This window comes from Daucus carota, chromosome 2, assembly GCF_001625215.2.
Source record: "Daucus carota subsp. sativus chromosome 2, DH1 v3.0, whole genome shotgun sequence".
NCBI classification, from domain to species: Eukaryota; Viridiplantae; Streptophyta; class Magnoliopsida; order Apiales; family Apiaceae; genus Daucus; species Daucus carota.
Genome location: NC_030382.2, coordinates 57,101,284 through 57,122,898, shown reverse-complemented (window position 1 = coordinate 57,122,898; position 21,615 = coordinate 57,101,284). Strand labels below are relative to the sequence as shown.

The following is a 21,615-nucleotide window of genomic DNA, read 5'->3' as shown; positions in this document are numbered from 1 at the left end:
TATCTATAAAGTAGTGGAAAAGAGGAAGAAAAGTGGGTAAAGTGGTGGGACCCATTGATTTTTAATGTATAAAAAGAAGATAGTGGAGTAAAAGTAGTATGAAAAAGAAAGAAAAGTGGAGAAGTGGTGGGACCCATTGACTATTTTTGGTAAGTTTTGAAATGTAAAGAATTGGGTGGAACACCCAAAAAGGAAAGTGTAAAGAAATGGGTGGGACGGAAGGAGTACAACTGTACAAGACTGCAAGTTGCATGACAACAGTGTTCTACTTGCAGTGCATCTGTTGTTTCATTGGTCCAAACAATACAATGATTAGCAGCAGTAAATATCAAAAGCTATTGGCACAGAAACAGTAACAACCCAGCTAATCCCAAAATTTATCTGCTAATCTTCATGATTAACCACCAAAACAAATCATGAACGGCCACATAATTTCATCACAGCACAAATTACAAACATTCTTCATCGCTCTTCTCTCTTTTTTATCTGCACAACTTATTAATATCTCTGTTACAGACTGCAGTCAATCATTTTATCCAAATTCTTGATACGTATTCTCTCTCTACATCTCTCTGTCTCTCTCTCTCTCCCCCTTCTCTCTCCCAACATTACTTACAATATCTCTCTCTCTCAACATCTCTCTCTGTCTCTCTCTCTCCCTCTCCCCCTTTCTCTCCCAACATTATTTACAATCTCCCTCCCTCCCTCCCTCTCTCTCTCTCTCTCTCTCTCTCTCTCAGTTCTCCTTTTCTGGGTCTTTTAGTTTCACTCTGTCTTTTACTTGCTTACTTTTACTCGTCTTTGATAAAGATAAAGCCCCCACCACTTTGTTTTGTGTAGTTGAATTCACTTTTGGGTTCTTTTCAAGAACCCCATTACAGTTTCTTGATTTTCTTGGAAAATCTTGGTTTAGATGAGTTCTTTTAGTAATGGGGGTCTTGAAATTCAATAGCTTTCTGAAGAAGATGGATTCTTTACACACACATCAGCTTGTGTGTGTGTGTTTGGGACTCTTTTTAGTCACTTGTAATGCTTTTGCATCACATGAAGGTATGAATTTTGTTTCTGTCACAGATCTTGATTCTCGGGATATTTGGGGGGTAGTTTAGTTGTTTTACTAATGTGGGTTGTTTTTATGTTTGTTTGGAATGATCTTGAATTGTGTCAATTGTAGATGTACAGTGTACTGCATTTTTGTTTTGGTGCCAGTGATTTTTTTTTATTGAAGATTTTGTAGTTATATTTTTGATGTAACAGAATTATGCTCTGTGCCAATTCTGTTTCTTTAACAGATCTTGATTTGTTCTATCTTTTGTAGTAGTCTACTGTTTATATTGGTGTGGTCTGTATTTATACACTTTTTCAGAATATCTTGATACAATGGATGTGTGAAGTTTAGTGGCTGTAATTTCTTAATGGAACATGTTGTAATGAAATTCTTGATTTTGCGCAGTATATGCACTCTCGGCATTCAAAGAAGCTATATACGAGGATCCGTTAATGGTTTTGTCAAATTGGAATTCCCTAGATTCGGATCCTTGTGACTGGTCTGGCATTTCTTGTTCTACTGCTAGAGATCATATTTTGAAGATGTGAGAACTACTCTTGATGTCCACTTGGTTTTCAATCAATTGTTTGTACAAACTTAGACGAGATTGGCATGAAGCTAATTTAAATGTTATATTCTGATGAATCTTTGTTTGCAGCAATGTATCTCAGTCATCTTTGAAGGGATTTATAGCGACAGAGTTGGACCAGCTGTCATTCTTGCAAGAACTGTATGGATCCGTTGTTTTGTGTTTTTTTTTTGTGTGTCTTTTGGTTTTTAACAGTTCACAGGTGTTGTACTAAGCTAATATGAAAGACTAAATTTGCCTTCTCCAAATATTTGTAGAATTATACATGACAACAACTTCATTGGTACAATTCCTAAAGAACTAGGCGCTTTAAAGTTTCTCAGAGTGTTGGATTTGGGAGGAAACATGCTATCCGGACCTATTCCGCCAGAGATTGGAAATTTAACAAGTATTGTTAAGATGTAAGTCGATATTTTGGATATGATTCATGTATCAACTTGTTGCTCCTGAATTTCTCTGAAGTTTACTTACCTGTTTCAGTTGTATTGTTACAGAAACCTTGGGTCTAATGGGTTGACTGGGAGGTTGCCTCTTGAGCTTGGTAATCTGAACTACCTTGAGGAACTACGGCTGGATAGGAATAAGCTTGAAGGAACTATTCCTGGTAGTAATAAATCACAGATTGCTTCCAACCTAAATGGATTGTAAGTATATCATCCTAATTCCTACCATACGCTTGCCAGCCTTAGGCCAATTCGATCTAGTTCTCAGATTCTTACTGTATTACTGTGTTACAGGTCTCTCTCGAATGATAATCCTACAGGTTTATGTCGTGCATCTCAGTTAAGAGTTGCCGATTTTTCATACAATTTCTTTGTTGGAAGTGTGCCCAAGTGCTTAGAATATCTTCAAAGGTATTACATGTTTTATGTATCTGTTTTCTGAGATGAAGTTCTTCTATCTGGTTACTGAATCAAGTTTTCTTCACAGTTCAAGCTTTCAGGGTAATTGCCATCTGGACAGAGATCCCAAACAGCGAGATGCTCCATTATGTGGTGTGTTTTCTCTTCCTATGTGTTAATTTTAATGTGTTTCCATCACATGGACTGCAGTCAAAGTGCTGTGACATACTTATAAAGTTTAGAGAAGTGTGTGTGTGTGTGTGTGTGTATTGGGCGAGGGCCGAGGTGTTCAGTCCCGCTACAGTGCTAACCTTAATGCATATTCCTTTTTAGCATGTTCCTCCTTGACTTAGTTAAAGATACTTTGTTACATTCACAAAATGTAGTTTCTTGAAAAGATACACTCATCAGGGCGAAGCTCTGAAGTAGTGTGTGATATGTTTAACTTGCTAGTCTTAATCTGAACTTTAAGAGGAAAAAATTAATTGTCATGTATCTGGTTTGCTGTCAAGCATAGTGATTAATATAATGAAATATGCATACAGATGGTACTCCACCCAAGGCTCATCCAGGACTCGGTCCAAAACACCGATATGTTGAAGATAAAGTCAAACATCAGTCTGTCTCAAAGCCTACTTGGATTTTTGCTCTGGAGATAGTTACAGGAGTCATGGTTGGTTCCCTCTTTCTTATGGCTCTTTTTCTGGCTGTAAAAAGATTGCCAAAAAAGTCTTCCATCGGTATTCCCTGGAAGAAAATATCAAGCGGCAAGGAGCACATAACAATTTGTATAGGTTAGGCTTTCAAATGGCATATCCTGCCATATTGCATCGTAGTTTATAATAGATTTCTTTCCACTAGTATCATTCACTAATCCTTTTTAGCATTGATATAGATCCAGGAATGTTAAAGGATGTTGTGAGATATAACAGACAAGACCTTGAAGTGGCTTGTGAAGATTTTAGCAATATTATCGGGTCCTCCTCTGACAGTCTGGTCTACAAAGGCATCATGAAAGGCGGGCCTGAGATTGCTGTGATATCTATTTGCATCAAAGAAGAGCAATGGACAGGCTATCTTGAGCTCTATTTTCAGAAAGAGGTGATCAATCTACGTTATTATGTTTGAACAGGAAATGTTAAGTACCTGAGATACTTTTATGACATTTGATATTTAAAATGCGTCAGAAGTTTTAATATCTTCATGTTTCAGGTGGCAGATTTGGCAAGATTAAATCACGAGAATGCAGGGAAGTTACTAGGCTATTGTAGAGAAAGCTCTCCATTTACAAGGATGTTAGTTTTCGAATATGCATCAAACGGGACATTGTATGAGCACCTACATTGTAAGGTTTGCTTTTATTTATGTGTCATTTACTAAATATAATGATGGGGCTGATACCTGGAACTTTCTGTTGAACTGCAGATGAAGAAGGATGCCAGTTAAGTTGGACGAGACGAATGAATATTGTTGTAGGCATCGCCAAGGGACTCAAGTATCTTCATACAGAAATATTGCCACCCTTTACTATTTCTGAGTTTAATTCTAGTGCTGTTTATCTGACTGACGATTTTTCTCCAAAGGTATGCCCAAGGATCCTTTTTCCAGTTAGACACCATATATTTTCACTGGATTTCTGGGAAGTGCGGGCACATATATTTTATTATATTTCACCAAAGTGTGTAATTATGTTTACAGTCTGGACAAGTTATACCAGGTCCTTGTATCTTCTTGACCAAAATCTCCCTGTTACTATCTATCCATTATATGACTCAATTGTTAGATGTTACACCGGCTTTCATGTTTGCATCTCATTTGAGTACAACTTCATAAAGCACCTTTGCATCTCATTTGAGTACAACTTCTTGTTGCAGCTAGTTGATTTTGAAAGTTGGAAATCAATTCTTTCAAGATCAGAGAAGAATTCTGGTGCTATTAGTGCCAACGGTGATGTTTGTGTACTTCCAAGTTCTATGGAGGGACGTCATCTCGATGTCCAAGGTAACATTTACGCATTTGGGGTACTTTTATTAGAAATAATTAGTGGAAGACCTCCATACTGCAAGGAGAAAGGCTGCTTGGTAGACTGGGTGAGTACTCATACTTTAAATATCCAAATTTCATAACATGATACGATTCTGCAGTTTAGTTACATTGCATGTCCATTTTTTCTTGACAGGCTTCAGAATTTCTTGAACTGCCTGAAGGAATGTCTAACATTGTGGATCCCCAGTTAAAACATTTCAGACAAGAAGATCTGACTGCGATATGTGAAGTGGTGAGCCTCTGCATTAAACAAGCTCCAATGAACAGGGTAAGCACGCGGGAACTCTGCACCATACTTGAGAGCAGAATCGACACATCTGTATCTTCTGAACTTAAGGCATCATCTTTAGCATGGGCAGAGCTTGCGCTTTCATCCTAACCAAGTCAGAGCTTGTTCACCGAGTCACAGTAAATCAAAACAATAAGAGTAATCCTATATTCTTTCTTAGCCTTTATCTCCTTCATTCACTTCATTGATTGACTTCAAGAATGTTGTATATGTTATAGCGTGTTAAAAGAAACATAAAAGTTTCATGCTCGACAAATATCCAATTGTCTTGCTTAGACCGTGTAAAGTTCTGGAAATTTAAGATTAGTGGATTGTGAGAGTCTCCTGCCAGAATTTAGCTGCTTAATTTGTTAGTTCATAAATTGTATGTACTCGGTTGCTATTAGGTTTTGAACTACTGCCATCTTGGGAGTACAGTTAAATAGTAGATGAGTAAGTTATTGGAAAATTGAAGTCATGGATTGTTTATCAACTTATTATAACATTCCTGCATTTTTGTAGAAATGTTATATTATATGGGAAAACAGTAGAGCTAAGCTGGAATACATGTCATATTTTGCTGGACCATCAAACATGAAGATAAAGAGGATGCGCACGGAAGCCATTCACTATATCTGAGTTTGGGCAAGGCTAAAAAAAGTTCCAAGTTCTCTATATTTTGCTTTCCGATTCCCACGACATTCTGGGTGATGGCTAAATTTTTGGCATTGGCCTACAATCAACCTACAATCAAACACATAATTTACAAATGGAGTAATATATGCAAACATATGAGATCAGGATTCAGGATAGAGTGATTATATAAAGAACCATGGTTTATGTTTTTACTTTACAACGCTAGCAGATCAGTAGTCTGGAAGAGCTTCAATATTCATAATTTAGATGATACTACACAGGCAGTAGCGGATAACAAACATAGTTTACGCCTTGTAAACCTCAGGTGGTTCATGCCATTACAGTGCGTACTCACATCTTTGAAAGTATTTGCTTTTTGTTACCAGCAAGAGTCTTGCTAGTCGCTCCCTCTGCAGGCATCCTAGCAAGCTTTTCTTTGACCTTGAAAAGGATATTGTGCATTTCGTCAAAATAAGGTCTTGTTGCATGCCTGGTATCCTCGATCCACTGCTGAACTTTCTTGTGCGGACCTAATAGTCGGTTGCGATCTTCCTTATCCAGTAGCTAACCCAACAGGAAACAATATCATCAAAGGTAGAAATATTATGCCAAGCAAAATCACATTTTAAGAGAAAAAGATGAAAAAGCTAAAATCATGGTGTCTCTCAGAGCTTGTCATCACTTCTCTCTAAAGTTAAAGCATATTCATATATCTTTAAATATACTAATACCATAGTTATAAAGTCAAAACAGGATAGCTATATTAGAAATTCTATGTACCTCTAGTTGCATGATTTCACATACTAAGCTGAGGTCTGCTATGGATGGTTGCGAGCTTCCTACCAAAAACCTACCTTTTCCTTTCAGCCAAATAGACTCAATCTTTGCAAGTGAGCCAGAAAGAAGTTTTTCAGCTCGAGCAGCAACACGTGGATTTAGAGGAAGACCGAATATAGGAGCAAGTCTGGCGTTGAAAACATATGGAGCTAATACAAATGGACCAAAAAGACAACTTCTTATGAGAATGTCGTATAATTAATAACAAAATTACAGAATGGACCAAAAACCCATGGCTATAAGATAAGTTAAAGCAAGAAAAACAATTACTAACAAAATTTACAATGTATAATCGTGTTGGCATTGCTTTACTATTTTTCTTATATTAATACAAGCAGAACAGTAAAGAAAAATCAGGTGATGTGCCAATTTATCTGAATTTCCAGAATTTTATTCCCACGCTAACAGTTCTGAAACCAAGCATTCACCAACTCCGTGTGAAGTGTTTACAAGCAGAGATCCTTAGTAAAAGATTCAACCTAGCACAGGGAATTCAGAAAAGACTGGAAAAGAAACAATACAAGTATGGGACTACGGAACAAAAAAAATCTCTAAAAGAATCGGAAAATTTGTAAGTTTGTGTGTGTGTTGGATTTTCTTCATAAAGGAAGCTGTAATTTTTAGTAAAGGTTCTTAAAGAAGACAATTTAGCCATAGTCATTGAAAGAAAATGAAGAAAATGTCCTGGAGTTCAGAATTAAGCACCTGCACCAGCACGTAAATTGGAGTGATGCCAATGCAACACTGAGTCAATCTTAGCTCTTCTAGAGAGATCTGCCGGGTACCTTTTGTCATTATCGGCATTATGAAAATTAGTATATACCAAAATGTCAAACTTAGATATATTAAAACACAACTCCTTTATGCGTGCAACTAAAAAAAATTTATAAAGAATAAATACTTTAGAGGATGCAGTAAAGATAGACATGTACTATGTGTAGGCAACATAGATGCTCACATGCCAGTAATTCAGACACCATTATAAGTTACACATTATATATATTTAATATATATTAAGATAAAAGTAAAATCTCACCAGTGTTCAGCAACTCCAGGAAATGCGCAAGCAAGATAGACTAGAATGGCATGGCTGCACATGCAAAACCATGACAATAGTCAAATATATTTCTGTACAAGATGTAAGGACAATGTTGATTCAACTCAAAACCTAATACACTAGGTATATTGCCAAGAACATGGGAACCTGGATTAAGAAGTGGGAAATTATTAAGAAAAGGGAAAGGCTAGATTCGGTGTATATTGTATAACAATGATAGCCAATAGCAGCACTCTTCATATAGGTAGATAGACCTTTTTGATATAAAAAGAATCTTTTTTTTGGTTCTAACCTAACACTACTAAGGCAAGACAAACTATTAAGTGTAGACCTAACAACTAAATCTGTCAGGGAAGCGCAACCAAATCTTCAAGCTTAAGCAACTCATGATTCTAAAAAGTACTTATGGGCAACAATAGATTAACAAGCATGGTGGCATGGAGGCATAGACAGGATCAGAACCAACTCTTATTAGATTTAAATCATTGAAACAATCAAACCACGTGCCACCTTAATTCTTTCCTGAGCAATAATCAAGTCATGGTCTTTATTAAGTACAAAGAGTGTAGATTAAACTAAATGTTTTCCAATATGTTTTTGGATATAAATGAATAGCGATCCAATATGTTTTTGGATATAAATGAATAGTGAGGATGTAAAAACTGGACAAGTGATTAAATATTGAGATTTTTCTTTAGCAACCCAAACTATTAAATGTATTCTACATATCCCACTCAGAAGTAGGGCCTAAGAAGTAACATGTATGCAGGCAGCGAGAAGCCCCTGCCTATATATATATATAATCATAATCCAATATAAGAAAGAATGTAAACGCAAAAAATGTGTTTAACATATGCATCATACTTTTTTAAAAAGAATCGAACTAGTCAAAAACATACATGGGAAACCACATTTACCTTTCAAACAGTTTAAATCTTCCATCTACTATTGCCGGAACATTTTTCATGGGATTAATTTCTGCAAACGATGACAGAATACAAGAGAAGTTAACACATGACCAATGGCTTTTCTTAACAGAATATAAGGGAAGTTAACACAGGGCCGATGGCTTTTCTTAACTGAACATTATATAATAAGTACTCACAGAAACACAATATACATCAACATAACTCTGAATTAGCAGAAATTAATGTATGTGTGAGAAATGTTTGTAAGCCTCAACAACAAATAGGCATAAATAAAGCAGATCAAATGCATAAACAGCCTCTTTAGGCAAAAACAAGGGTCAGGGAAGAGGTTGCAATATCCAACACATCCCAGAAAACAACACCAATAAGACTCATTTAACGTACCAAAATAACCTGAAATTAGTGATTTACTACAACTTTGTTCAATTTTATCAAATTTCAATAAATCCCACTAACAAACACAAAATTAACAAGTTTAAAAACACGACTCGAAAGCAATAACAAGAAATGAAATTGGGTCTCAGCCCAAGTAACAAACCTGCATATTCTGGAGAACGCTGCTGCCCTTTAGCAACATCAACTAGAACCTCATCAAACTCAATTCCATTGGCCCTATTCACAAATCAATCAAGATTTACAACTTAATTCACTCAGCAGCCAAAAAGATAGAACTGTGAACACTACATAACAAAATTTTCAAAACTTTGAAAATAAGAATGCAAAAAGATTAAAACTTTGAACATTAAATTACAAAAAGTTCAAAACTTTAGAATCAAGATTACAAAGAGATTAAAACTTTGAACATGAGATTGCAAAAGTTCAAAACTTTAAGAACAAGATTACAGAAGATTAAAACTTTGAACACCACATTACAAAAAGTTCAAAACTTTAAAATCAAGATTACAAAAAATTAAAACTTTGAGCAGTGGATTGCGAAAAAAGAATTATTTTGAAGTAAAAGAAAGTGACTCAAAGGGCTAACTCACTTGCAGAAGATGAGAACAGCTCTGGATGGTTGGGACAACCGATCAACGTACAATTTCAACACCATCTTCTTCAACTCGGTCACTGCTAATTTGAGAGGTAAATTGGAGTACTGCAATTTTGTTCCGACCAATCCTGTTAATCTATTATTATTGTCTCAAGGGTCTGTTTGGTACTGGCCATTCCAAAATAGGTGTATCTTTGACTTTTTTTACCTAATCTAATGTGTAAAAATAACATGTTTCCGAATATTACTTTTAACTTTTTTTTTGGAATAAAAGTGTTATATTTTTATTCAGAAAAGAAAATTTTTGAAAAATAATGCGCAGAAATATATTTTCATTACATTTTAAATTACGAGGGGTGTATTGGATTGGGATTTTAAAGTATTTTTTTGCATTCATGAAATCCGAGGGTATTCGATTGGGATTGTTTGAAATCCATTAAAATCTTGAGGTATTCAATTGGGATTTAAAATTATGCAACAAAATCTGGGGGTATTCAATTGGGATTTTAATTTATGCTTTAAAATCCGATGGTATTCAATTGGGATTGTTTAAAATCCATTAAAATCTGATGGTATTCAAATGCTGATGGATTTCTTTTCATTTCATAATATGATGGATTTTGTGGCATTCTTCGGTGTATTTTAAGTTTTTTGAAATCCCACCAAAATCAATGGGATTTTGAAGCATTGTACCTAAATCCTATCAACTCTACGACATTTTATCAAGAATCCGCACAAAATCAAAATCCCATACAATCCATTAAAATCCATAGACTAAAAACAATTCATTAAAATCCCAATCGAAAACACCCCGTACGTGTAAAAAATCAAAACGACAACGGAGAGAGTACTTTTCATAAAATATAATATATTTTTTTACCACGAACATAATAAACAATCTGAATACCTTTGGCTATCATTATAAAAAAAATGAGCTCATAGCTAGCTGATTCATCAAAAAGAAACTATTTAACCGCTTAGGCTTGGAGTAATAAAATTTTATTGGATAGGGTTATACATTAATGGGTATTTAATTGAAGATTGGAAGGTGAAAATATGGATCATTATTCGAGCTGTGACGATGATGAACAGTGAAAATAAATGAGTGTTAGTTGATCTTTCTCAATAATTTTGTTATTTTCGTTATCCACATTACCTATATTTCATACTCATGTTCACAAAATATATTCTCTTCCATGGTTTCCAACATAAATTTAAAGTACAAAAAACTATTATCTTAAAATTTAAACATATTTTGATTTTTTTAATTCAAGAGGTAAATATAAATCGATTTGTCCAGTGTAGACTCATAAACACATGTCAAGCACTAATATCTCTGAATTTAGAGAGTTTTGATTGATGTGATTAATAGAGGGAATGTATCAACATTATTAAAAAACATAAATCAATCAAAACCATCCAAATTACAGACACAGCACAAAAAATATGATATAAATCGACAAAAATGTATCAAAAAATTTAGCAAAAAAAAATGTATCAAAAAATTTGACGAGTCCGAAGTCCGAACTAATCTACCGTAGCATTTTAAAGAAAGGCAGCCAACAAGCCGCATCTCTAATTCTAGAATTGCACCACATCCATACACGGTCTTACCTCGTGTCACCCCCTTCACCTTCCACGTGTCAAAACATCCCCTCCTCTACTTTCACACACATCTCTGCGAGTCTGCGTCACGGCTCACATATCAACACACCTCTCAGCCCATCTCCAAACCCCTATATATAAAAATCTTGAAACCCCAATTCAATATCTACCATGCTCTGTTCTTCAGCAAGATTTTTAACACAAAAAGCCCTCTTTTCACCTCCCAAGTCTTTGATTCTTGGTTCTAAACAGACCCTTTTGAGTTCTCTGCAAAACCCTTTTGTATCTAGGCCTATTTCATCTGGGGTTCTTGGTTCTTGGATTCTTTGTAAGCCCAGTCCTTCAAGAAGTCATATTTTTGTGAGTGTTAGATCGGATCACTCCATGGCTAGTCAGTCCAGCAATGCCCAGTCCATCCATGACTTCACTGTCAAGGTATATGCCTCTCTCTCTCTCTCTCTCTCTCTCTCTCTCTCTCTCTCTCCCTCTCCCTCTCTCCCCATTCTCTCTGGAAGCCCAATTTCTTGATACTTGATTTTTGTGTTGGAGAGTTTAATTTAGTTGAGTTTATGTTGTGTATATGATGTTCAATCTGTGCTTATATACAATTTATTGTTTGTACTGCTTATTTTTAATTGTTCTTGATTAATATTAGAAGCAGTGGTGTCCTTGTTCTTTTGGATTTTCAAGAAACGTTGGAAATATACAAAAAGTATCGATACTTGATTGATGTGTTCGTTTGTGTGATTAATTAAGCAATAAGATGTTAACTGATATATACAGAAATTTGCAATTACATCTGTTTTAGGCATCACGATTTGTATTTAGTGTTACATATTAGACTTGTACGGGTTTTATACATCAAGTAAGTCCCCATTGTTTCTAGAACAATAATCATCACATCTTACATTAGTATCGCACCAGCTTGAGCCCTAAGATGTATATGCTATAAGCTAATTGGTTTACAATCGAATGATGACCTCACTGGTTTTTGTAGAGATAATGCCTTCAGTGTTATGTTCTTGCTGCTGTGTTTCTGTTGGCTAATGCTTTTTGCCAATTGATGAATTAACTTGTTCAATTGATTGCAGGATGCTAAAGGTAATGATGTGGAGCTTAGCAAGTACAAGGGAAAGGTTCTCATGATAGTTAATGTTGCATCTCAATGGTATGATTTAACATCTCTTGACAAGTTTAAATTTTCTATTAACCCAACACTAGGAAATTTCAGTCCAGCATAATGAAAGAGTTAAGAGTCTTTGAATGATGCTGTTTGCTGTTACTTAAATTAATACCTTCTTGATATAAATCTGACTTGGGTTATACTTGATAAATCTACTGCAGTGGCCTTACCAATTCGAACTACACAGAGTTGGCTCAGTTGTACGAGAAGTACAAGAATCAAGGTTGGCATTTGAATTTGCCTTCTTTTTTGGGGGAAAATAAAAGAACTGTCCCCATTTGTAAATTTTTCAAATTATTTCCAATATTCCAGCTTCTCGACACTAAATCCCATCTTTTTTTTTTTTCATTCACAGGTCTAGAGATTCTTGCTTTTCCTTGCAACCAGTTTGGGGCACAAGAACCTGGTAGCAATGAACAAATCGTGGAGTTTGCTTGCACTCGTTTTAAAGCCGAGTACCCTATATTTGACAAGGTAGGAACATCGTATGCACATATTAGTTTGTATACTTGGAGTGTGTATGCCAATTCTTTATATGCAAATTCAGTAAAATGCTAAGGTTGCTTCCACTTGGAAGCAATGGTATGGTGGCGATTGGAAATGGCCTAGGGAAGTAGTAAACTCCCTGTCACCTTTCTAGTTTAAGTTGATGCCATCCAAGTGCCCTCAACCATGGTGTAGGGGATTGTATATGTTGCTTATTCAACTTGTTATTGAGTGATTCTGATTCTAGATGACGTATAATTGTAACTCGAATTTCAGGTTGATGTCAACGGCTCCAATGCTGCTCCAGTGTACAAGTACCTCAAGTCTAGCAAAGGTGGACTCTTTGGTGATGGCATTAAGTGGAATTTTGCTAAGTTCCTTGTTGACAAAGATGGGAAAGTTGTCGATCGCTATGCACCCACAACCTCTCCTCTCAGCATCGAGGTAAAGCTTCAAAATCCTTCCACACTATTGTAAAATGGTACTACTTTGATAAGTAAGATCATGTTATATAATGGTGTGCTAATGATTCTTTTTCGCCTGCCAATTTGCAGAAGGATGTGAAGAAACTGCTGGGAGTTGCTTAAGTTTAACTTTACAGATGAACAAGCTGTTGCACTGGCAATCTGGGGACAGATACAGAGAAATTGTTATAGATGTATTTAACTACTTTTGAAGCCTTTGTTTTGTACTAAATAAGGATTCCTCCCAGTGTAACCTTCTAAGGCTTGAATTGCACCAGTAATTGTGTTATACATGTAATAAAGTTGTTTATTAGTTATTCAGTTTGTGTACTTCGTTTCATCTTTCATCTTCAGATTGTGCTAAAAATAAAATGCCATATGTTTACTACTGTGTATTGTATTAAATTTATTTTAATTATATTCCGAAGACACACTATCAAAAGTCAGTCTTGTGTTTTTGTATATCGAAATGACACTACACTGTCAAAAGTATGTGTTTTCGTATATCGAAATGTCACGCTGCCTGTTTTCTGAAGTCTCGTGGGTGCTGAACATGAGATTAAATTTTAGTATTGAGCATAAAATTTTAGTATTTTTAAAATATTTAAAAGAAATCAAGCATAAATATGCTTCAATAAAAATTATATTTACAAAAAATATGTGAAAAGAACCTAAATTTCAATGGGACATGGAACTATAAAAAATAAAATTGTAAAAATATTACATATCATCGGTTAATAATATAATGAAATTTCCACCAGCTTTATTATAATGAGTAATAACAAACCATTCTAATCGATATATACCTCAATAAAATTAGTTATGATGGTTGATTATTTTCTTAAAATATTAATGCATTATTGTTTAAAATTATTATGAATAAAATAATAATAATTTAATATTGCGAAGAGTTAGGTGACTATCATTGTAAACAAAAGATTTATTATATATATAATTAGACTGATTATAACTATAAATTATGCTCACCTATTTAACCGATCAATTTATCAATTATTGTTGTTGAAAAGATGCCCCTCACTTGTTGCAATCGCGAGATGCTCAGCGAGTGGGAATCTAAACCTTTAGATACTAAAACATAGTAGGAACAAAACTCAATATTTGTTTGCTAGCTCTAACCTTTGTTAGAAATTTAGCAGTCAAACTAAAATATTTAAGTTGTTTGCTAGCTCTAACCTTTGTTAGAAATTTAGCAGTCAAACTAAAATATTTAAGTTATTTTTTTAAATATTATTCTGTAACTAGCTAATAATAATACTATACACGTTTCATATATATAAAAATACAAATATTAAAATCTAAGAATATCCCGAACTTGAGATTTTAGAAATGATATTATTTGTAAGTGCTCCCCGCTCCTCAATATTATTATTGTATTATAATATTAAAATCATAAATATAATATTCTATTTTTATTTATTAAAATAATAAATATTAAAGTTATAAGTAAAACTGAATTCCCTCAAAATAATTGGAATTTAGTTAAGACACCGACTAAATAAATACGCGAAGAATAAGAATGGGTCCGCCAATAAGTGGTTAATTAATAATTAATAATATAATAAATTTATTAAATAATGGGATTTAATTATAATAAGTTCCGCTACATGAGTAATTATTTGTATTTGATTCAATTTTTATTGTGAGAAATTTAATTTTATAATACAAAATTTAATAAAAAATTTATATTAAAAATATGTTTCTTTGAGATAATTCTTTATAACTACATTTATAAAGTATATCACATGCAACGACCTTTAATTTTCTTTATAATTTTAAAAATATAATTTGAATAATAAATATGTTACAATAAAAAAACTTTTAAAATAAATCTACAAAACAGGTTTATTAATTTATTTTGATTAATATATTTCTAATTTATTTATTAAGATAAGATTAATAATTAAGTCAGGTAAATAGATTTAATTAAATTACGTTCAAAAAATGTATTCAAATTATATTATTTTTCAGTCATATAATAAACTCCTCATACATAGTTGTACATTTTTTTTTATTCGAACTCCCGACCTCTAGTAAGGGGTACAATAGCTCTACCAACACCTTGTGCACAGTTGTACACTTGTTTTGTCAAGAGAGAACAAATTTTTCATAAAAAGAAAAAGGAACTGCAATGAATGTGAACAATGGACGATCGAGCATATTCTAGAAACACAAGCACGGTTCAAAATGTGAACTCCTAGTTGACAAGATAAGAAAACAATAGAAAAACGCACATAAAAATAGAAGATTCTTATTCTTAACAAAACTGACAAATACATAGACGGCAATCATCCAATCCACACTTATTCATCGCCCGCAGATTAAGCCGTTTCAAGAATAATCTAGACCGTAGGTTCTCACTAACTTAACGTGTCACAACATTAACCTAAAATAATATCGTACGTCATGGCTAACATACAACACATGTGTGCTTTAGATGGTTGGAGATGCTCTAAGTCTCCCTATATTCAGATATATATATATATAGCTGTCATCCAAGTTGTCTCATTACATAATAATCGTGTTGTTATTCTTATCTCTCAGTTTCGAGCAGCTATTTTCTCGCAGGTATTTTTATTTAAAGATAGAAATTTTTATTCGGGGATAAATTTTGTAGAAGTTATGATGGTGAAACGTGTGTAAACATGTAATGATAGGAGGTGTTCGTATAGGGTACTAGGATGAAGTTGTTTAACAAGGAGCTGTTTACTTGTTTTCAGATTAAGATCGGATCATCAATGGCCACTGCTTCCGACAAGCCCAAGTCTGTCCATGATTTCACTGTCAAGGTTTCTCCTTTACTTATTTATATTTTTCAAGTTTTCGACTTGATTAATTCAAGGACTTGAAGTAATTTTAATCTTGAATTCCGCTGTCACATGATCATTCGGTACACCAGGTCACGGTCTGTCAATGTTTTAGGACTAATACTTTCTTGTTTTTGGCTTTGAGTTCTGTATATTTAATTAAGTTGGGAACATACAATAAGATATAATCTAAAATTAGTGGCCTTTTTATGCTCTGCTATTGTTATTGAGTTTGATGATCCTGAAGAAAAAAATTGTAGCTGGATTAATTGTAGGTGCTGTGGAGGTTTATGCTGTTTTAAATTTTTAGGAAGTGTTTGGATAAATTTACGAAATTGTTTGCACTGCAGGATGCTAAAGGCAACGATGTCAACCTAAGCCAGTACAAGGGAAAGGTTCTCTTGATCGTCAATGTTGCATCTCAATGGTAATTTTACGGAGGCCTGAGATGATCATGATTTCACTTCTGATCGATTTATCAAATGACAAATTTCTGTTAAACACGATATTGACACGTTCTGGATATAACAAAATTGTTAATGTGATGATCCTTTTGTTATTTGTTGCAGTGGCTTAACCAATTCAAACTACACAGAGTTGGCAAAGCTGTATGAGAAATACAAGGATCAAGGTTATTTACTTGCCTCTGCTTCTATCTGGTTTGTAATTGACATGGAGAAATTTTAAGCCATCACAATTAAACTCAACTCTGAACATGTTCCGGTAATCCAGGTCTAGAGATTCTTGCATTTCCTTGCAACCAGTTTGGATCACAGGAGCCGGGAACTAATGAAGAAATCGTAGAGTTTGCTTGCACTAAATTCAAAGCTGAATATCCCATCTTCGACAAGGTAGGAATTTGAGTGGCTATTTTTCTAAAAAAAGAAAAAATAGAGGATCTGCATTGTTTTTCCATACATTTACAATCTTCCTAAACATACATAATATTTTCTACTAAAAATCTTATTTCACCTACTCCATTGGCTTTGCTTCTATATATAACTCCACTATTGGTAATTCAGGTTAAGGTAAATGGTTCTGATGCTAATCCCCTGTACAAGTATCTGAAGTCGAGCAAAGGTGGAATTTTCGGTGATGGTATTAAGTGGAACTTCACCAAGTTCCTGGTTGACGAAAATGGAAATGTTGTCGATCGCTATGCTCCCACAACTTCTCCTTTAAGCATTGAGGTACAGTCCGGAAACTATTTCCTGATAACTATTACAGATATCGAAATCATCAGTATGTTGCCTGACATATTTTGCAATCTTTGCAGAAGGATATAAAGAAACTGCTGGAGAAAGCTTAAGCATTGAAGTTTGAGGCTGTTTGGCTGAAACCATTATATGGAGATTTGATTCAAATAAATAGCCAGTTACTGCTGTTAATTGCTTATGTGTTTGTGTTTGTAAGTTTAAATTGTATTAATGTTCGAGTAAAATGAAGAAATAATGTTCCAGAACTCAGCAATCTTGATTTTCATTTTTCGTAGTACTGTAGTCTGTAAATGTGATTGTCCGTGAGACTTGTGCAAACTGCAACAATGGCATTAAGATTCAGATCACTTTTTTTTTTTCCATATCGGATGTCAAAGGTGTTTCGGGACAACAGAAAATAAACTCACCACTAAGGCTATATCCAAATCCAATCACGCTCAACAACTACATACTTGGATGTTTATCATAATGAGAAGATACCACTTCTACAAATTATGTTCACATGTATTCGAACAGCCAAAAGATTCTGAAAGCCCAAAACATTAATATATAGCTAAAAGACATACCCGAGATGTTAGATATGTTACAAGCACACATGGGAGGCAGGACTATGTTGCTTAGGAATCCTAGATGTTACATTGCTAGATGAACACATTTACTAACAATAACAATTAGAATCCTGCTGCTGATCTAGTTTCGGATTGCTTCATATTACAATTACTATACAGAGACATGCGACTTGCGGAAAGAAATTGTGTCATCCATGAGCTAGGTCAATATCGGTGTTTAGATCTCTCATATCTGGCCGTGAACTTGGAGAACATGAAGACCTTTCAGGATTTGGAGTCAAACTCTGCTGAGCAGCGGCTGCTGGTGTTGGTGCAGATGAGCCTTCATTGGGTTGAATATTAGATATCTGCTCGGCTTTTGCATCAGCCTGTGGATTGGTTTTTGTTTTGAAACCATCATAAACAAAACTGCATACGATTGCCTGCACCAAGCGATGTTGTCATGTTATTGACATCTTTTTTTTGCTAAATATGTTATTGACATCTTACAAGCAAGTGGATTGATGATTAACTTGAACTCTACAATCTTATATAGAAAATGGGAATATTATGGACATACTTGAACCAAGCTTGCAGCAATAAGCCTACCACCTATTGCACCTCCTATCACAAGGCCATCAGGAGTGCAGATAGACACACTCAGACCACCGGTTCGATTCCGGGGTCCACCTTCAGAAAGCAAATAAGAACCAGACAAGCATAATATCTCAAAACGACCCTATAAAAGAGCAAGGAAGAGTCTCATCAGAAGGAACTAGACGTGAGTAAATATGTATACTTCCATGAATTTATAAAGGAATTCAGCAGTTCAGATAAGGAGGAAGCAAGACATCAATATAACATTCAAGTATTCAACTATCCATGCAGATTTTGCAAGATGTCATGCTACCAAGTTACCATCAACAAATGCAGTAAACCTTACAATAAAAGGTAGAACACTTCTCTTACTCAATTGTAATGTGAACATTTATGTTGTTGCAGCTTAGAAAGTATGCGACAAAAACCAAGTACAAATACATTTGATGACGTAAAGTAATGAAATATATATAAGATTTTACGACTTGGGAATCCAACCAGACGGCTGACGGCTAATATTTGTTCTATCAGCACTCGGTCATAAATGCTAAAATACTATAGTACTCTGCTCACGATTTTTATCGTCAACAAAGAACCGCTATAAAATAGCTCATAATTTCTATTGTTAGCAAAGAACCACTTTATACTATTAAGCTTTACATATAACCTTTGACTGCCTTGGTCAGATATGCAATACAAAAAAACGAATATCAAACATCAGAACTTTCAATAATGTCTACTAGAAAGTATTATGATTATTCCAATTTATATATGTAAACCACATTATTAATTTTTAAAAGGATTGAGGAACACTGGCAATTCCGATTCATAAACAAAGGACCTACCTTTAATGCTACTACTCCGTATTAACTAAAACCTTGTAAATACATTCAAAATTGACAAATTTCAGTCAGCTAGAGTTTAAGTAGGAAACATCTAACATAAACATAATGTTTCAAATCAAGTATGTTATTCCCATTGAAAGCTGTCTAAAATCTAAGTATCTAACCTTTTAAAAACTGAGGCCTTGTTAAACGTTAAATGAACTACGTCAGAAGTCAATATATTTCCATGTGACTTGTGAAAAAAACAAAATTAATAAAACATGTGATAAGAAAAGAACAAGCTACTTTTGGTAGAAACAGAAAAAGAAAGATATCAACTGCTTTAAATGTTAACCTCATATGTGAATGTGCTATCAGCCGACATGGGTTGGCGTAATGTCACGGCAGAAACAGAACCATTGGCGGACAAGATACATAGAGCTCTTGGTCTCTGTTGAGCAAATGCCAGTATTTTTGACGCAATATCCTGAAATGAAATAAAGTAGAAATTCAAGATAAGAACCACTCCTTAGAAGGTGAAATTGTCAGATGTGTTTCTCAAAAACCTCTTTTCATCACTAAAGCAATTGTCACCCTCAACTGCTTGTATTCACCCTCTATACATGAAAGAAATTTTCTGAAACATCTTAACAGTAAGCGCCCTAACTTTTTCAAGAACTACTAGTTATAGTTCCCTTTCTTCATGTAAGAGCACCTTTCACTATTCTTAGGCATTTTAACAAATTACTAGTATTATATATAGTGCAGGTAGACATTCTGTTTAAACTTGCATGAGTAATAGGGTGTGCACAAACAAATACTTGAACATGTTATCATATAAGCAATACCTCTCCTGGTGCAATTTGGATGACATGCGGAGTAAAAGCTTTTCCTGCCGAAGTATTCATCCATTCGCCTGGAAAAGTGAACGCCAAAACGTTAGACAACAATTCCCCTCTTATCGTAAGTGGACACAAGAAGGACCTAATATACCCCTATAGATTTACTTGAATAGCCTGCAGCTGCAAGGCTAAAACAAGTTTACTGTCACTTCATGCAGACTGGTTTACATATGAGCAAAACCAAGTCAGAAATGTTTTTTGGCAAGTAAATTCTATGTTAATTTTATCATTGTCAATACATAACAATAAACAAAATACTATTTAACATATTCTACTAAGTATCAGAAATGTGAACAACAAAAATAGTACTAGTCCAGTACCTCAAAGACATGCAGCTTGATATGCTATATATTTCAAGGTGATGAAGCTCACTACAAATAAATATAGCTAAAAAGTTACTAGCGTTGGCTATCTAACCACTGCAGAGAGCATTCAATCATTATATTGCAGAAACATGAGTACTTAAAAATAATAATGCATATCTGGTTTGTTGCAATTATTCAACAAAAGCAAGTAAATGCAATTACTCAGCAAGATTGTAAACACAATCATTCAGTAAGACCACATAAATGCAAGTTCATTTCAAATAAGTACAGAGCTGCTATAATCCAATGTGCAAACTTGCCTAAAGATGCTAATCTTTGCTTCTTTCCGCTACCACGAGGCCTCCCTCTACTCTTCTTCTCTCCCTCCACCAGCATTATATCCCCAGACCCAGGTGAGGGATTAGATGACATAGGAGACAATGCTAAAGACATGCTGGTCCCATCAGGAACATACTTCCTGGGCCTTCCCCTCTTTTTCTTACTAGAATCAGTCAATGACACACTGGATGATCCACCAATGTCAACCCCATGACCAAAATCAGGCACTACAATCTCAGCTTGGTAAGGTGAACCTCCAACATTAGTCTGAATTGAAATATTAGGGCTTGATAGGTTCTTGAAACCAGTTGGGGAAGCTAATCCAGCCTGGGTTCCTGACCCAAAAACTGAGCCTGGACTGGGATTAGGCCCACTAACCCCTCTGTTGAAGTAGTAAGGATGTGACATTCCCTCTCTTCCATCCATGCAAGCCCAACTACTCAAGAACCACTGAAACTAAGAAATTAAGTAAAATCTTGACAAGGGTTGTAATAGGGTTTCTCTAAAGCAATGGATTATGAAAAAAGATTGAATCTTTCAATTCAAGAACCAAAAAAGATGACAAAAAACTACTGTTGAAAGCTATTAAACTTCACTAACTACCAAAAGACAAGTTGGGTAATCATAAAAATGCAGAAAGATTCAAGCTTTAAAGTGGCTCAAACAAGAGCTTAAAGGGTGGAGTTAAAGCTACTTAACTGAGACCAAAGCAAAAAAAGAAAAATAAACAAGAACCCTAGATTTAAAATCAAGAATGAGACTTTGGGAAAGAGGGAGGAGGGAGAGTAAAGACAAAAGCAAGATGAAGTAGAAAAATTAGAGCTTTTGAATTAAAGTAACAGAAGGTGACATTTTCTTTAACTTTAAAAGAGTAGTAAAATAAAAAAGGGGGTTTGTGGTACTAGCAAATTAATGGTTTGGGGTAGAAAGGGAGGGGTTTTGGCACACAGTCAAAGGGTAATAGCTGTATGCAAGTTTCTGACCGAAGAGTCTTTGTAGTTTGGGGTGCTGTAGTTATGAGACTTATTGCAAGACAGTGGTGTGCCCACCTAAGTACAGTTTATGTACCATTTCAAT

At 34.7% G+C, this 21,615-nt stretch overlaps 4 protein-coding genes and 1 pseudogene across 4 annotated transcripts; 3 read left to right on the top strand and 2 right to left on the bottom strand.

Moving 5' to 3' along the window:
- Window positions 1–399: 399 nt before the first annotated feature.
- LOC108208903 (probable LRR receptor-like serine/threonine-protein kinase At1g63430) lies at window positions 400–5,136 on the top strand. Its single transcript, XM_017379501.2, has 13 exons — window positions 400–1,050; window positions 1,454–1,592; window positions 1,707–1,778; window positions 1,895–2,038; window positions 2,132–2,281; window positions 2,375–2,491; window positions 2,568–2,632; window positions 3,025–3,273; window positions 3,375–3,580; window positions 3,692–3,824; window positions 3,905–4,062; window positions 4,354–4,569; window positions 4,659–5,136. Exons 1-13 carry the CDS (start codon window positions 930–932, stop codon window positions 4,902–4,904), a joined length of 2,016 nt encoding a protein of 671 aa, XP_017234990.1. The 5' UTR covers window positions 400–929; the 3' UTR covers window positions 4,905–5,136.
- A 460-nt stretch (window positions 5,137–5,596) lies between these two features.
- Window positions 5,597–9,399, bottom strand: LOC108208904 (glutathione S-transferase T1). The gene is made up of 7 exons (XM_017379502.2): window positions 9,239–9,399; window positions 8,791–8,864; window positions 8,241–8,301; window positions 7,303–7,356; window positions 6,972–7,051; window positions 6,210–6,415; window positions 5,597–5,993 (listed from the first exon to the last, which is right to left on the bottom strand). The coding sequence occupies exons 1-7, from the start codon at window positions 9,301–9,303 to the stop codon at window positions 5,781–5,783; spliced, it is 753 nt and encodes a 250-aa protein (XP_017234991.1). The 5' UTR covers window positions 9,304–9,399; the 3' UTR covers window positions 5,597–5,780.
- Window positions 9,400–10,907: 1,508 nt separating this feature from the next.
- LOC108208905 (probable phospholipid hydroperoxide glutathione peroxidase) lies at window positions 10,908–13,321 on the top strand (annotated as a pseudogene).
- Window positions 13,322–15,390: 2,069 nt separating this feature from the next.
- Window positions 15,391–17,268, top strand: LOC108209749 (probable phospholipid hydroperoxide glutathione peroxidase). The gene is made up of 7 exons (XM_017380827.2): window positions 15,391–15,567; window positions 15,720–15,788; window positions 16,157–16,233; window positions 16,376–16,437; window positions 16,539–16,657; window positions 16,829–16,996; window positions 17,083–17,268. The coding sequence occupies exons 1-7, from the start codon at window positions 15,406–15,408 to the stop codon at window positions 17,113–17,115; spliced, it is 690 nt and encodes a 229-aa protein (XP_017236316.1). The 5' UTR covers window positions 15,391–15,405; the 3' UTR covers window positions 17,116–17,268.
- A 277-nt stretch (window positions 17,269–17,545) lies between these two features.
- On the bottom strand, window positions 17,546–21,334 carry LOC108209748 (AT-hook motif nuclear-localized protein 5). Its single transcript, XM_017380826.2, has 5 exons — window positions 20,520–21,334; window positions 19,841–19,908; window positions 19,348–19,479; window positions 18,152–18,310; window positions 17,546–18,014 (listed from the first exon to the last, which is right to left on the bottom strand). The coding sequence occupies exons 1-5, from the start codon at window positions 20,962–20,964 to the stop codon at window positions 17,781–17,783; spliced, it is 1,038 nt and encodes a 345-aa protein (XP_017236315.1). The 5' UTR covers window positions 20,965–21,334; the 3' UTR covers window positions 17,546–17,780.
- Between the last annotated feature and the right edge of the window lie 281 nt (window positions 21,335–21,615).